This window comes from Odocoileus virginianus, chromosome 8, assembly GCF_023699985.2.
Source record: "Odocoileus virginianus isolate 20LAN1187 ecotype Illinois chromosome 8, Ovbor_1.2, whole genome shotgun sequence".
Lineage (NCBI taxonomy): Eukaryota > Metazoa > Chordata > Mammalia > Artiodactyla > Cervidae > Odocoileus > Odocoileus virginianus.
The window spans coordinates 24,116,699-24,130,398 of record NC_069681.1 but is presented as its reverse complement, the minus strand read 5'-3'; the positions used below and the strand labels follow the sequence as shown (position 1 = coordinate 24,130,398).

The 13,700-nt window shown below is 63.1% G+C and overlaps 1 protein-coding gene across 1 annotated transcript; it reads left to right on the top strand.

Moving 5' to 3' along the window:
• Window positions 1-865: 865 nt before the first annotated feature.
• On the top strand, window positions 866-12,620 carry GRK1 (G protein-coupled receptor kinase 1). The gene is made up of 7 exons (XM_020900626.2): window positions 866-1,555; window positions 3,813-3,940; window positions 5,294-5,451; window positions 6,370-6,453; window positions 8,853-8,977; window positions 10,501-10,702; window positions 11,794-12,620. The coding sequence occupies exons 1-7, from the start codon at window positions 866-868 to the stop codon at window positions 12,090-12,092; spliced, it is 1,686 nt and encodes a 561-aa protein (XP_020756285.2). The 3' UTR covers window positions 12,093-12,620.
• The last annotated feature ends 1,080 nt before the right edge of the window (window positions 12,621-13,700 follow it).

Genomic DNA, 13,700 nt, shown 5'->3' with positions numbered 1-13,700 from the left:
TGAGCCCCAGGTGTGTCCCAGGTGTGTCCCAGGTGAGCCCCAGGTGAGCCCAGGTGTGTCTCAGAGGAGCCCCAGGTGTGCCCCTGGCCTCTTCAATCCCCTCTCTCCATGGGGCCTCAACCGCAGGTACAGTTGGTGTGTCCTGGGTCCTGTTCTGTTTTCACCTGAACGCTTCTCTTGGCATTCTGCCCCACCAGCCACGCACAGGCGAGGGCCGGGGCTGACGAGGCGCTGATCCCTCTGCAAGGCCAGGGTTACCTCAGGGCGAGGGCGCTGTTGTCAGTGTCAGGTCGGGACGAATGTCAGTCCTCATACCACTGGTCCCCTGGCCAGTGTCTCGCCTGTGGACATCTGGGAAGTCCATTTCTAAACCGTCATCGGCTGGTCTTCTCACTGATTGCTTTTCTAAAGACAAAAATGGCACACAGTGGGGAAAACCGGCCACGTTCGTGAACTGAGTTTCTTCCTGGGCTCCCGTGTCCCCACCAGGAAACAGACGAGGGTCCGGCTCGTCTGCTCCAGCCAGCGGGATGGACAGGGTGGCTCCCATGAGGCAGGGGCTCTGGGCCCGTGAGGTGGGCCTGGGCCCCGCGTGTCCTTCCTCGCAGGAAGGGGCGGGCACCACGGCCTGGCTAATCCATCTGCGAGCAGCTTAGGGATTGTCTCCTTCTGGCACCTGCTCACTGCCTTGCACGTCCTCCACTCTGGCCGGGATTTAGCCTGAGCTGCGTCAGCGGGCTTCCTGGGGCTCCTGCTGCCCGGCCAGCCTCCCGTCCCGAGGGCGGGGACGGGCCACAGGCCAAGGACAGCGGGTCAGGCCGGCTGGGGACGCAGGAGCCGGACGTGGAGAGGGCCCGGCGCCAGGATGGATTTCGGGTCCCTGGAGACAGTGGTGGCCAATTCGGCCTTCATCGCGGCCCGGGGCAGCTTGGACGCGAGCAGTGGCCCGGCCTCCCGGGACAGGAAGTACCTGGCCAGGCTCAAGCTGCCCCCACTGTCCAAGTGCGAGGCGCTCCGGGCAAGTCTGGACCTGGGCTTCGAGGGCATGTGCCTGGAGCAGCCCATCGGCAAGCGGCTCTTCCAGCAGTTCCTGCGGGCCCACGAGCAGCACGGGCCGGCCCTGCAGCTCTGGAAGGACATTGAGGACTACGACACGGCCGACGACACCCTCCGGCCGCAGAAGGCCCAGGCCATCCGGGCCGAGTACCTGGACCCCCAGGCCCAGCTCTTCTGTGGCTTTCTGGATGCAGAGACGGCGGCGCGGGCCCGGGAGGAGGCGGGGGACGGGCTCTTCCAGCCCTTGCTGCGGGCCGTCCTGGCACATCTAGGCCAGGCCCCCTTCCAGGAGTTCCTGGACAGCCTCTACTTCCTGCGTTTCTTGCAGTGGAAGTGGCTGGAGGCCCAGCCCATGGGCGAGGACTGGTTCCTAGACTTCAGGGTGCTGGGGCGGGGCGGCTTCGGGGAGGTGTTCGCCTGCCAGATGAAGGCCACCGGCAAGCTGTATGCATGCAAGAAGCTGAACAAGAAGCGGCTGAAGAAGCGGAAGGGGTACCAGGTGGGTTGTGCTGCTCGGGGGCGGCCCTGGGTGGGGTCGGGCCCCTGCGCCCCCTGGTCGGGCCTGCCTGCCTGCACAGCTGCTGAGCACCTGGCCAGGGCCGCCGGCGCGGGTGAGGCTCCACGCTGGGCCTGCGGTTAGGCTTGTCTAGCTGCTCTAAGCTTCCAGCCCCACGCCTGGGCCGGGCCGGGTGGCTGTCCTCCTCGAAGCATGGCCTGGGCATAGCTGGCAAGGGTGGTGTGCCACCTTCCTTGCCCTCGATCTGTCGGTGCCCCCATGAGACACAGCAGCCAATGCCGGGGAGGCTGGATCAGTTCCCCAGACCCCTTCTTCTGGCTTCCTAGGACTCCCTGGTTGTGCAGTGAGGAGGCTGCCCAGGGCATCCCCGGGGCTGGTGTGGGGAGGCCGGGGCACCTGGCTCAGCGCTGCCCAGGTCCCGGGGCGGGGGGCGGGGGTGTGCAAGGGGCAGAGGCCCCCCCGCTCTGCCTCTGGCATCAGGCTCCGTTCAGGTGGGATCAGAGAAAGCGGCTTAGTGTCTCAGATACTCACCTCCTCCATGCTCCATCCGGCACCGGCGTTCCCGTGCTGGTGCGAACGGCAGCCGCCTGCAGCACCCTGCCCAGGGCCCCCCGAAGGCGTTCTGCCTGATGGACTCTGGGGCAGCAGTCACCCTCGGGGCCATCTACCTGCAATCTTAACCCAGCCGTTAGGGTATTAAGATGCTTCTCTCCTGGGTTCAGGAACCTTACTGAACTTTTACAAAGTAAAATCTGCCTCAGATCTTCCTATTCAGTGGAGAGAAAGGGCTTTCCATATCAAGAAGGGCTCTTCTTACCCAGCACAACTTTTAGGAGCACGTTAAATGGACTTCATAGGGTTTTAAGATGAGTGTAGAAAGTGACCAGGGGTGTGGGGTGGCTTGGGAGGGTGCTGGCCAGTGGGCCTGGCTGATCTCCATTGTCCAGAGGCCTGGACGGGAGGAGAAGGCTGGGTCTGCAGAGGCAGAGCTGGCAGGGAAGGCCAGTGCTGACAGGTGCCTAGGGACCCGCGTGACCTCAGGGGCGTTTGCAAGGCTGGTGGCGGGAGCCCCCTTGCTCGAGGCCCCAGGAACTCCGAAGGCCCTGCGTGTGACGGGTCCCCGGGCTGTGCCCTGTCCCTGCGAAACGGGGCTTGTGAGGCGCATCACAGTTACTCGAAAATGGTCTGCTGCTGTTGTTCAGTCGCTCACTCGTGTCCGGCTCGCTGCGACCCCAGGGACTGCAGCACGCCAGGCTTCCCTGTTCATCACCAACTCCCGGAGCTTGCTCAAGCTCGCGTCCATTGAATCGGTGATGCCATGCAACCATCTCGTCCTCTATCACCCCTTCTCCTCCTGCCTTCAATCTTTCCCAGCATCAGGGTCTTTTTCAATGAATTACTGCTTCCCATCAGGTGGTCAAAGTGTTGAAGCTTCAGCATCAGTCCTTCCAATGAATATTCAGGACTGATCTCCTTTAGGATGGACTGGTTGGATCTCCTTGCAGCCCAAGGGACTCTCAAGAGTCTTCTCCAACACCACAGTTCAAAAGCATCAATTCTTCAGCACTCAGCCTTCTTATTGTCCAAATCTCACATCCATACATGGCTACTGGAAAAATCATAGCTTTGACTATACAGACCTTTGTCAGCAAAGTGATGTCTCTGCTTCTTAATATGCTGTATATGTTGGTCATAGCTTTTCTTCTTTTAATTTCAAGTGTCTTTTAATTTCATGGCTGCAGTCAGCATTGCAGTGATTTCGGAGTCCAAAAAAACAAAATTTTTATTGCTTCTACTTTTTTTCCTTGTATTTGTCATGAAGTGATGATACCACATGCTATGATCTTAGGTTTTTGAATGTTGAGTTGTAAGCCAGCTTTTTCACTGTCTCTTTCACCTTCTTCAAGAGGCTCTTTACTTCCTCTTCACTTTCCGACGTTAGAGTGGTGTCATCTGCATTTCTGAGGTTGTTGATATTTCTCCTGGCGATCCTGATTCCAGCTTGTGATTCATGCAGCCTGGCATTTCATGTGATTTACTCTGCATATAATTTGACATAAACAGGGTGATAATACACGGCCTTGTGGTGGTCCTTTCCCAATTTTGAACCAGTCGCTTTGTACAACCTTTTAAAAAATATACCTGCAACTCCACTGGGACATTATCTGGTTGGTGGAACTTGGCTGTTTGGGGCGGCTTTCCTTTCCTGCCTGAACCTGGGGGCTCGCCCGCTCCACAGGGTGCGATGGTGGAGAAGAAGATCCTCACCAAAGTTCACAGCAGGTTCATCGTGTCCCTGGCCTACGCCTTCGAGACCAAGACAGACCTCTGCCTGGTGATGACCATCATGAACGGAGGTGACATTCGGTAAGGCGCCTCTCGGCCTCGTGGGAGCGGGGCTGGAAGGGCTTGGCTGACTGTGCAGCATCTCTGGGGCCAGAGGGGCTGCTTCCCATATGCTGAGAATGAGTGATGAGGAGAAGCCCTGTCATCCTCAAGCCTTCCTCTCTGTCTTCTGGTTGCTAGTCCTTGAGGCGTCCGTGGTCTCAGTGAGATGTGGGGGCCCTGGAGGGTGATGGCAAAGCTGGAAGCACAGTGTGGCGATGTTGGCCATCAGCCCGCAGGGAGGACCAGAGGGTCTGGATTTGCGGGAGACCTGGGGGCCCGACACTGGGCTCTTGGCGGGGAAAGGACCCACTGGTCAGCTGGGCAGCTCGGCCACTCTTGGCCAGCGCTGGTCTGTGAGACGGGGATAAAGGTAAATACTGGTAGTCCATGCCTGCTGTGGAGAGTCAGCTAGGGCCTCTGAGACACTTTGGGACTCACATGTCCCTCCTGAGGGTATGGGGCTGTCGCTCGGCCCCGGCCCCTGTCCAGGTTCTCCTGCACTGAAACTTGGCCTGGTGAGTTGTTGGCCCCCCTCTCCAGGTGAGGGGCTGAGGCTCTGGCTGAGTCACCTGCGTGCGTTCATGGAGGACGAGCGAAGGGTCTGGAGCGCGCAAACAACAAGAGAAGGACCTTGACGCTCGCCTGCCTCACCTGCCCACCACGCCCTGCAGGGAGCTGGGGACGCAGTGTGATGTCGGCGTGCACGGCCTGCGCTGTGCTGTGCACGTCAGCCTGCATGCTGCGCCATGCCACGCTGGGCGAGGCTGCCCGCCTCACCCTGTCCCGTCGTGCCCCCTGCTGCAGCACGCTGCCCTGCGCGGCGCGGCGTTGTTATATCGCATGGTACCGAACCACACTGCGCCACGCTGTCGTGCATAGCCCGGCGCTGTTATACTGCGTTATATTATGTTATTCTGCACTGTACTCCATTGCACCAGGCTGCACCCCAAGCTGGAGCAGGCTCCTAGGCTCTGGGTCAGCCGCTTGCGCCGAACGGGCCTTGGGCTGGTCGCAGCCGGCCTGCACCTCCTCTGCCTGGCTCCTTCGCTGGTGGCTGTCAAGTGGCTTTGGGGGCCGTTTCCCAGCCCTCTGGGCTGGGGTGGCAGGGGCTGGGAGAACCGCCTGCTTTTGCCGGTAGCGGCTCTGGAGCTAAACGAAGAGGACGAAGGGGGCGAGGACACCAGGGCGGGGTCCCAGCTCTGCCGCGGGCTCCTCAGGCTGGACAGCCTCAGCCCTCACCGTTTCCCTCAGATATTGCTTCCCGTCAGAACTGTGGGCCCGTGGCTTGTGGCTGTGCCAGAGATGCACAGACTCTGCGCGGTCTGCCCCCAGGTACCACATCTACAACGTGGACGAGGAGAACCCTGGCTTCCAGGAGCCTCGCGCCATCTTCTACACGGCCCAGATCGTCAGCGGCCTGGAGCATCTGCACCAGCGGAACATCGTCTACCGAGACCTCAAGCCCGAGAACGTGCTGCTGGACGATGATGGTGCGGCGGGCTCCCTGCCCGGCCCCCCTCCCTGCCCGGCCTCCCTGCCCTCCTGCCTCCCGGCCCAGCCTCCCCTCCCTGCTCTCCTGGTCTCCCCTCCTTGCTCTCCTGGTCTCCCCTCCCTGCTCTCCTGGTCTCCCCTCCCTGCTCTCCTGGTCTCCCCGCCCTGCTCTCCTGGTCTCCCCGCCCAGCCCTCCTGTCTCCCCGCCCTGCCCTCCTGTCTCCCCGCCCAGCCTCGCTCCCCTGACTCCCCTCTGCAGCCTGACGAGTCATCAGAAGAGGGACCAACTTTGATAAATGCTGGTTATAGTTCCATAGCACAAAGACCCAGCTGACGTCTGTTTATTGTTCGTTCAGTGATTATCCCCAGGGGAAATCCGGAGCCTGACTGGGCGCCCAGGGCTGCAGGGACTTGTTCCAGGCATCAGGAGCGTGTGGAGCTGTTAGTAAACAGTTAGGGCCATGGCCGAGTCCTCACTCATCAGCTGTTAGTAAACAGTTAGGGCCATGGCCGAGTCCTCACTCATCACTTTCCTTGCTGCCTGTGTGAGGAGTCAAACTGGGCTTCTTATCACAAAGCAACTCCCGAGGCCGAGGCCTCCTGCAAGTGACTGTAGGGTCTGATCCCCGTCAGAGGCCAACTGGCACCAGCTGCCCCACGGGCCGCGGCTGCAGAACTAAAAGAGGCGGCTGCCTGGGGGCCAGTGCCCCCGACTCCAGGCCGGGGCCGCTGGGCGCCCCTGTCTGCCCACGGCCGGGAGTGGGGTCTCCTGTGTGTGCCTGTGCCGTGCTCGTGAACGTGTGCGTGCCTGGTGTGTGTGTGTGTGCGAAAGCTGGCCAAGGCTTCCACGGCTCCAGGAAGACTGCGGGCCTCTGTTCGTGGGGCCATAAGTGACCTGAGCTGTGTTTGCTCTCCAGGCAACGTCCGCATTTCCGACCTTGGGCTGGCCGTGGAGCTGAAGGAAGGGCAGACCAAGACCAAGGGCTACGCGGGGACCCCAGGTGAGGGCTCTCTGGGGGCGCAACCTCTCTGGGGGTAGGGGCAGGGCCCGTCCTGGGGTCCCGTGGCCTGAGGCAGGGGCATGGTGAACGCTGGGGTGTCAGAAAACTGCTCCGCCATCTGCAGAGGGGGCAAGGGGCAGGGCCCGTCCTGGAGTCCCAGGGCCTGGGGCCTGGGGCCGGGGGCATGGTAAATGCTGGGGTGCCGGAAAACTGCTCCCTCATCGCAGAGTAGGCAGGGAAACAGCCAGGGGCCTGCACAGCTGTGAGGAAGTGGCACCCTGCCCACCCTTGAAAACAGAAGCCCCCCAGCGCCGCCGTGAACAGAGCCTGGGGTCTGCGCTGAGGGTGGCAGGGCAGAGGGAAGGGGCACTGGGCGGGGCCGGGCAGGGGCTCAGCTGCAGGCATCCCAGGGGGCAGACGGGGAGAAGGCCTCGGGGGGTGCCAGGCCCACCCCTCCCCACGCCTCATGGCCACGGGGAGGCCGTGCAGTAGGGGGCTGACCGTGTCCAGAGCGTGTGTGTGTGTTCACACGAGTGTGCCTGGAGGGTCCTGCCTGCATCCCCTCTCACCCCTGGCGGGTGGGAGCAGAGGCTTCACAGCGAGGGATGGCGTGGGCGTCTCACCGCCAGGCACCCAGACTCACACGCAGACCGCCACGCCCTCCCTGCTCCTGATGGCCCTGGGTTTCTGCAGGCTTTCTCAGCAAATCTGCCCCTCCCCTGCGTGCTCAGCTCTGGGGAAAGAGAGGGCCCGGGCCCGGGGCCTCTGGGCTTTGTTCTGCCCCATCCTGTGCTCTCAGCTCCTTTGGGGGCTGTCTGTCCCCAAAGACCGTAGGTCTTTCTCATTTAGGGCTTTACTTAGGAAAAGGTTCTGTCTTGAATTCTCCGGATCCTGGGCCAGATCTCTGAGGTTCCTCCCTGGGCCTGAGTGTGTGAGGGAGCCGCCTCTCGCCTCTTCCGGGGACTCGCGTCCTTAGGAGAACACCGCAGGGGTCCCTCCCCGGGGCCCGGACAGAGCCCGCTGGACCGCAGGTGTGGCCCGCCCTGCTAGCAGGGGGCCCTGCTGGCCGCCAGGGGGCGCCAGGCCTCGCCGCTGGACCGCAGGTGTGGCCCGCCCTGCTTGCGGGAGGCCTTGCTGGCCGCCAGGGGGCGCCAGGCCTGGCCGGGCGGGCGCTCTGTCCGCGGGCTGCTCTGAGCAGAGCCTCTGAGGTCAGGCGCCGGGTGTGGCCGCGAGCAGCCCCGCAGGGCCTGGGGTCAGGGGCGTCCAGTGAGGCCTCACGGAGCCCTCCGTACCTCCTTCCCCGGCCCCGCTCCCTCCAGCCCCGGCCAGCCGCAGTCCACCCAAGTGGGGACTCGCGTGGCCCTGCCAGGGCGAGAGGGAGACGGGAGGCTCCCCCCGAGGAGCTGACGCCCGGACGGAGCCCTGTTCACTCGCTCGTTGCCAGCTCGGTCCTTCCTTCACGCGGCGACTTTCACCGTCACCACTGAAGACCGCGTCTGTGGGTCCGAGCGGGCGGCGCGGAGGGCAGGGGCCAGCGGGCTGTCTGCTGCCGGGACGCTGCGTCTCCGCGGGGCCTCCTCCTGGACGTTTCCATGGAGAACGGTGGTTGGTGAACGTGTCTTTCTTGCACCTGCGGCACCTGGATGGCAGTGTAATTCCCTGATGAATGGCTGCGTTCGGGGCCCGTGATTCTTCTGAACTTGACCTGCAGCCCCTGGGAGAATGTCCTGTGGTCACGTCCCCCTTGGGAACTCGCCATAAACGCGGGCAGATTCTGCAGAGCTCAGAGAGGCCGGAGACAGACACACGTTCAGCTTTGGTTTGGGGGGACATCCAGTCATCCGAGCAGAGAGGCCCCCGACTTCCCGAGCACCCCCCGCCCCGGGAGTGCCCCACGGGCCCCAGATGCTGCCTGTCCACCTCCCCATGTGCCAGGCTGGCTTCCGCACTGGGCACGCAGGGCCGGAGGCTGGGGCAGGCTCCAGGGTGCCCCCTTCAGCCCCTGGGGCCTGGCATGTGACCCCAACCCCCCAGAGGTGGAAAGCACAGGCCGCTGGCGTCCAGCCCGCTCTTTGGACACTGGGACTCTGGTCTCTCCTTTTGGGCTCCTTTGGGCAGCAACCAAGCGCCTGCCTCTGACCACAGACCCGCTGACCTGCAGGCCCCTCGCGAGCCCCAGACACCCGCTCCGTCTGCCGTGGGCACCAGAGTGGGGCAGACCTGCCCTGGGTGGGGGCTCTCTGCTGGGAGCGGCCGTGCCTAGGGGACACTCAGGACGGGGGGCACCTCCCAGGGGCGGGGGTCTGCCCATGTGTCACAGTGCAAGGCTGCTGCTGGTTCCAGGGAGACCGGGTGTCTGCTCCTCTTGCTGGCCGCTGAGTCCCTCCCTTCCTGCCCAGGGTTCATGGCCCCTGAGCTCCTGCAGGGGGAGGAGTATGACTTTTCCGTGGATTACTTCGCCCTGGGCGTCACACTGTATGAGATGATCGCGGCCAGAGGGCCCTTCCGAGCCCGCGGAGAGAAGGTAGGAGCGCCAGCAGTCCTGTGTGCGTGGGGGTCACGGGGGCAGCGTCCCCCACTGACCTGGCGGTGGCCCTCCATGGGGGAGCACTAGGCTCTCGGGGCAGGTCTGCCCTGGGCAGGAGGGGGACACAGTGACGTCATCCATGGTCTCCAGACGCCAGCCCTGCTCCAGGAGCAGCTCGGCCTGGGGGCTTTCCTTGCCGGTGCTGACCGCAGGCCCTGCTCCAGGCATCGCAGCATCCCCAGGTGTCCTGGGGCAGTGGGCACTGAGGGGCTCTGGGCCGGGCCTCCCTGGCCCACTCCTGTCCTGGGGTGGCCCATCGCCTCCCTGGGGCGCTCTGCCCTGCCCAGCAGGGCCGTGAGCAGAGGCGTCCGGAGGCCTCGTCCGTGTTCAGAACAAGAAAAGCAAAGCAGCCTGTCCATGGGTGCCACACCACCCAGCTCGGAGCTGGGGTGAGGAGGCCTGGGGTGGACGGCATTTTAGATGAGGCTTGTCATCTGTGCCTGCAGCCCCTCGGCTTGCCTGTAGGTCTCAACAGTCCATCTCTTCTGCTAGACCACCCCATGGCACCCCTACCCAGTCCCACGCCTCTCCCGAGACAGTTGCGAGAACAAACCGGGTCCCCCAAGAGTGAGGACCTCCCCCTCGACAAACGCGCAGGGCTATCCTGTGTCTGAACCTCTGCCTTGAACCAGCGAGTCTCCTTGACCTCGGCTTAGAAGAGCAGCATAGAGCAGCAGGATGGGGTCCACACTGGCCTCGGGACTTAAGCCCTCAGGGCCTGTGTCGAGCCCACAGCCCTGCCAAGGTCCCTGTGTTCTGGGGAAAACCAACATAAGGAACTTTTATGAGAAAGTGAACTATCATGATCTGTCCATTGTCTGGTCCATCGTGGTCCCTCTGAATATTCTGTGGTCCATCCTTGGTCTGTTCATTGGCGAGGAACCCTGGATACACCCACGACATGGACAGGTCTCGAACCTGTCACGATGAATGCAAGAATGTGGACCCGGAAGAGTGACTCTAGACGCTCCCACCCCCGTGAAGTTTTAGGAGTTTCAGGAAGGGCAAATCTGACCGACAGAGAGAGGCCCAGTCACCATTTGGCTGCGGTGGGGTAGAGAATTCCGGGGCGGTTGTCAGGGAGCTCCCTGCTGATGGAGCTTTGGGGAGCTGGCTTGAACTGTGGCCCCATGGACCCCGTGGACGCCTGCCCCTCAGCAGCTAGAGGGGATGTCGTGGGGGTACAAGTCTCCGCCTTCAGGGTTTCGTGCCCTGACTGCGAGGCTGAGCCAGTCTGTGGGAGGGTGGTGTGCGCCCCTCCTGAGGCTGGGCCGCCTGGGCTATGGCACAGCTGTGTTTGCAGCTGCGGGGGGCCCAGTCTGTGGGAGGGTGGCGTGCACCCCTCCTGAGGCTGGGCCGCCTGGGCCATGGCACTGCTGTGTTTGCAGCTGCAGGGGGCCCGGGTGGTGGGAGGGGCCCCGCGGTGTGACTGGGCGGATGGTGCTGCGCCCACCATGCAGGTGGAGAACAAGGAGCTGAAGCAGAGGGTCCTGGAGCAGGCGGTCACCTACCCCGACAAGTTCAGCCCGGGCAGCAAGGACTTCTGCGAGGCGCTGCTGCAGAAGGACCCCGAGAAGCGCCTGGGGTTCCGGGATGGCTCCTGCGATGGGCTCCGCACGCACCCCCTCTTCAGAGATGTCAGCTGGCGGCAGCTGGAGGCCGGTACTGCCCGCGGGGGGCTGGGTGAACCCCGCGACTGACCCGTCCCGTGGGCATCCAGAAGCTCAGTGTGAAGCTAGCGGGGCAGGTGGCCTGGGCAAAACCCCTGCAGCGTCCTCTGCCCGACGGTGCCACGGACCCTGCCCCTGCTCGTCACAACAAGCCCTGGACCGGACCTTCTTGGGTCGGGCCTCTTGGGCACCCTCGGAGGCGGCAAGGGTTGGATGGGTCCTGAAGGCACCCTGACCCCCCTTTGTGCTAAGCACCCGAACCCGTGGCTGGGTGCTTCCTTTAAGGAACCCACGAGCCAAGTCAAGTGGGATTTCTCCAGTCATCATCCAACCCGGGTTTGCTGCCGGGTCTTTTACGAGCAGGTGCAAGTGAGCATGTGCATGTGCGAATGTGTGCACTTTGTGAGTGTGTGCACATGTGAGTGTGTGCACGTGTGTCTGAGGGAGAGACACGTTGGACCCACCACACCCCCCCGAGCCACATCCTAGGAGCTTGAGCCTGCGACCTCATGGCCTGACGCTCTCATAGGAGTCACCTTTGAGGGAAGGGTCGGGTGGAGGCAGCCCCAGCTGAACCGAAGGTGCTGGCACCTGGGGAGCCACCCAGACCAGCCATAGGCAGGGTTGGTGGTGTGCAGGGGGCCCGGCAGCCCGAGCGGTCAGGACTCTGGAAGCTGAAGCTGGACGTTTGTCCCAAGGCCACACCTGGCCGGGCTGATGCGGCCCGGGGTCCATGCAGACGAGGGTGGGGCGAGAGGGCAGGCATTTATCCTGAGCGTCTGGGTCCACCTGCAGGCCGGAGCCTGGTGCAGGGCTGGGGGGCACGGCGGGATGGGGGTGGTGAGGCAGGGATGGTGCCCACCTTCCTTATGGGCTTCTGAGGAGGGTGGAGGGGGAGGCAGGTTCTGACGACAGGAGTCCGGACTGGACTGAGTGTCCAGCCTTGCTCGGCACCCTGGGAGGGGCGCGCACGGCTCATCTCCCCCAGGGCAGCGTGGGGGGGCTCAGACACAGGGGGTCTCTGCAAGCAGCCCCCCGTCCCTGGCTGTCGGCTTAGGCCCGGGGTCTCCTGTCCCCCCACAGGGATGCTGACCCCGCCCTTCGTCCCGGACTCCAGGACTGTCTATGCAAAGAACATCCAGGATGTGGGTGCCTTCTCCACGGTCAAGGGTGTGGTCTTTGACAAAGCGGACACGGAATTCTTCCAGGAGTTCGCCTCAGGCACCTGCCCCATCCCCTGGCAGGAGGAGATGATCGAGACAGGCATCTTCGGGGACCTGAACGTGTGGCGGCCCGATGGACAGATGCCGGATGACATGAAGGGCGTCTCCGGGCAGGAGGCAGCCCCCTCGTCCAAGTCGGGCATGTGTCTGCTTTCCTAGGCTGGCCACAGTGCCCAGTGGGTCAGCGAGCCCTCCCACCAGCCACTCAGCATGGGAGGAGGAGGCCAGTCCAGCCAGATCTCCCACACCGGGTCAGGGGCGCCAGTGGGAAACATTACACTTTTTGGCACCACTTCACTCAGAAAGGATCCAGCGTTGGTTCCTGGATGGAGTCCCCCATGATGCACGGCTCACCAGGGTGCAAGCTGGCAGTGGTTTGGGCAGCGAGAGAGGGGCTGGGCTGGGGTTCCTGGCACCTTCACAGGGGCTTGCCAGGCTGGTGCAAAGGTTGGCAAACGCTGGCCTCGGGGCTGATGGGCCCCCCAGAGAGGCCGGACCGGAGGCCTGGCCTGTCTCCCTCAGACCCCAGCTCCTGGACCCACTGCAGCCGCCTGCTTACTGGTGGGGCTGGGCTGGTCCCCACCTGCACATCGGGGGTGCTGAGTCCCAGGCGTCCGGGAGGAGGGAAGGGTGTAGGGCCCGGGGGTAGACTGGCCGCGGCTTCCCTTCCTCCTGAGACCATCTCCTGCCGACAACACCTGCGTGCGAACCCGCGCGTCCGGGCAGCTGGGGGCAGAGCTGTCTCCCTGCAGGCCTGCTCCCACCCCCTCGCTGCCTCTGGGCCTGCAGAACCTGGCCAGCTCTGGGCCAGTCTGGCTTTGTGCGGTTGGCTGCCTTATGGCCAGGGCGGCCCCTCCCTCAGACCACGTCAGTGCAGTTGGCGCCCCCGCCACCTGCTGCCCCACAGCCTCAGGAGAGCGTGATCCTGAGAATTCGGACCTTGGAGGCCGTGGCTTGGCCACTGGGAACCGTCGGCCCTGTCTGTCTGGAGCTGCTTCTCTGGCAGGTGTGGGTCAGACGGCTGTCCGTCAACGCGGGAGGGCAGCCTGCTGGTGAGGATGTTTCAAGCGTGTCTTTGGCCCCTTGTGCACTGAGGACATTAAAGCCCTTCCATGATGAATAAACCCGCAGGATGGGTCTCTCTCCTGTGCGCTGGTCACAGAACGTCCTGGAAGGGCCCGGCAGAGCCATCTGGCGCTCCTGGTCTATGACCTGGAACTGCCACCCCGACACTGACGCCGGCTCTGGGTCCTAGGACAGGACACCGTCATCTGACGGCTGTAGACCTCACTCCCCTACAGCAGGGGCAGGAAACGCCACTTCTGGCCTTTCTCAGCTCATTCCATCTGCTCCATGCCCCCATGGCCTGAACAGGGTGATTTAATCCTCAGGGGCCGGGAGTGGCCTGACGGGGCGTCAGCACTCCTAGTGGGGACCCCTGCCTTCCTCTTGCACTTGGACAGCCAGACAACTGGGGTACAGCTGAACTTCACATAGACAACAAGCAACTTTTTTACATGTGTCCCAAATATTGCATGGGACATACTTACACTAAAAACTTATTCAGTACTTTTGGCATTTTAAATCTGGCACAGCTGTGGCAGACGATACACTCCACCCACGGATCAGCAGTTATTCCTGTAACTAGCGGGTCTGTGTGGACAGAGTCACAGAACCTTCAGGCGGGACCTCAGCTCTCTCTCTCTCGTGGTCTGCTCGGGGACCCCCCACCCACACAGGCAGCAAAAGTCCTGTAGTCACCCCACT

Excerpts from the sequence above, each read along its gene's own strand:
- GRK1 (XM_020900626.2), top strand. The coding sequence starts at position 866 with ATGGATTTCGGGTCCCTGGAGACAGTGGTGGCCAATTCGGCCTTCATC. Across the intron at positions 6,454-8,852 it reads GGGCTACGCGGGGACCCCAG|GGTTCATGGCCCCTGAGCTC; the intron begins GTGAGGGCTCTC and ends CTTCCTGCCCAG. Across the intron at positions 10,703-11,793 it reads CTGGCGGCAGCTGGAGGCCG|GGATGCTGACCCCGCCCTTC; the intron begins GTACTGCCCGCG and ends GTCCCCCCACAG.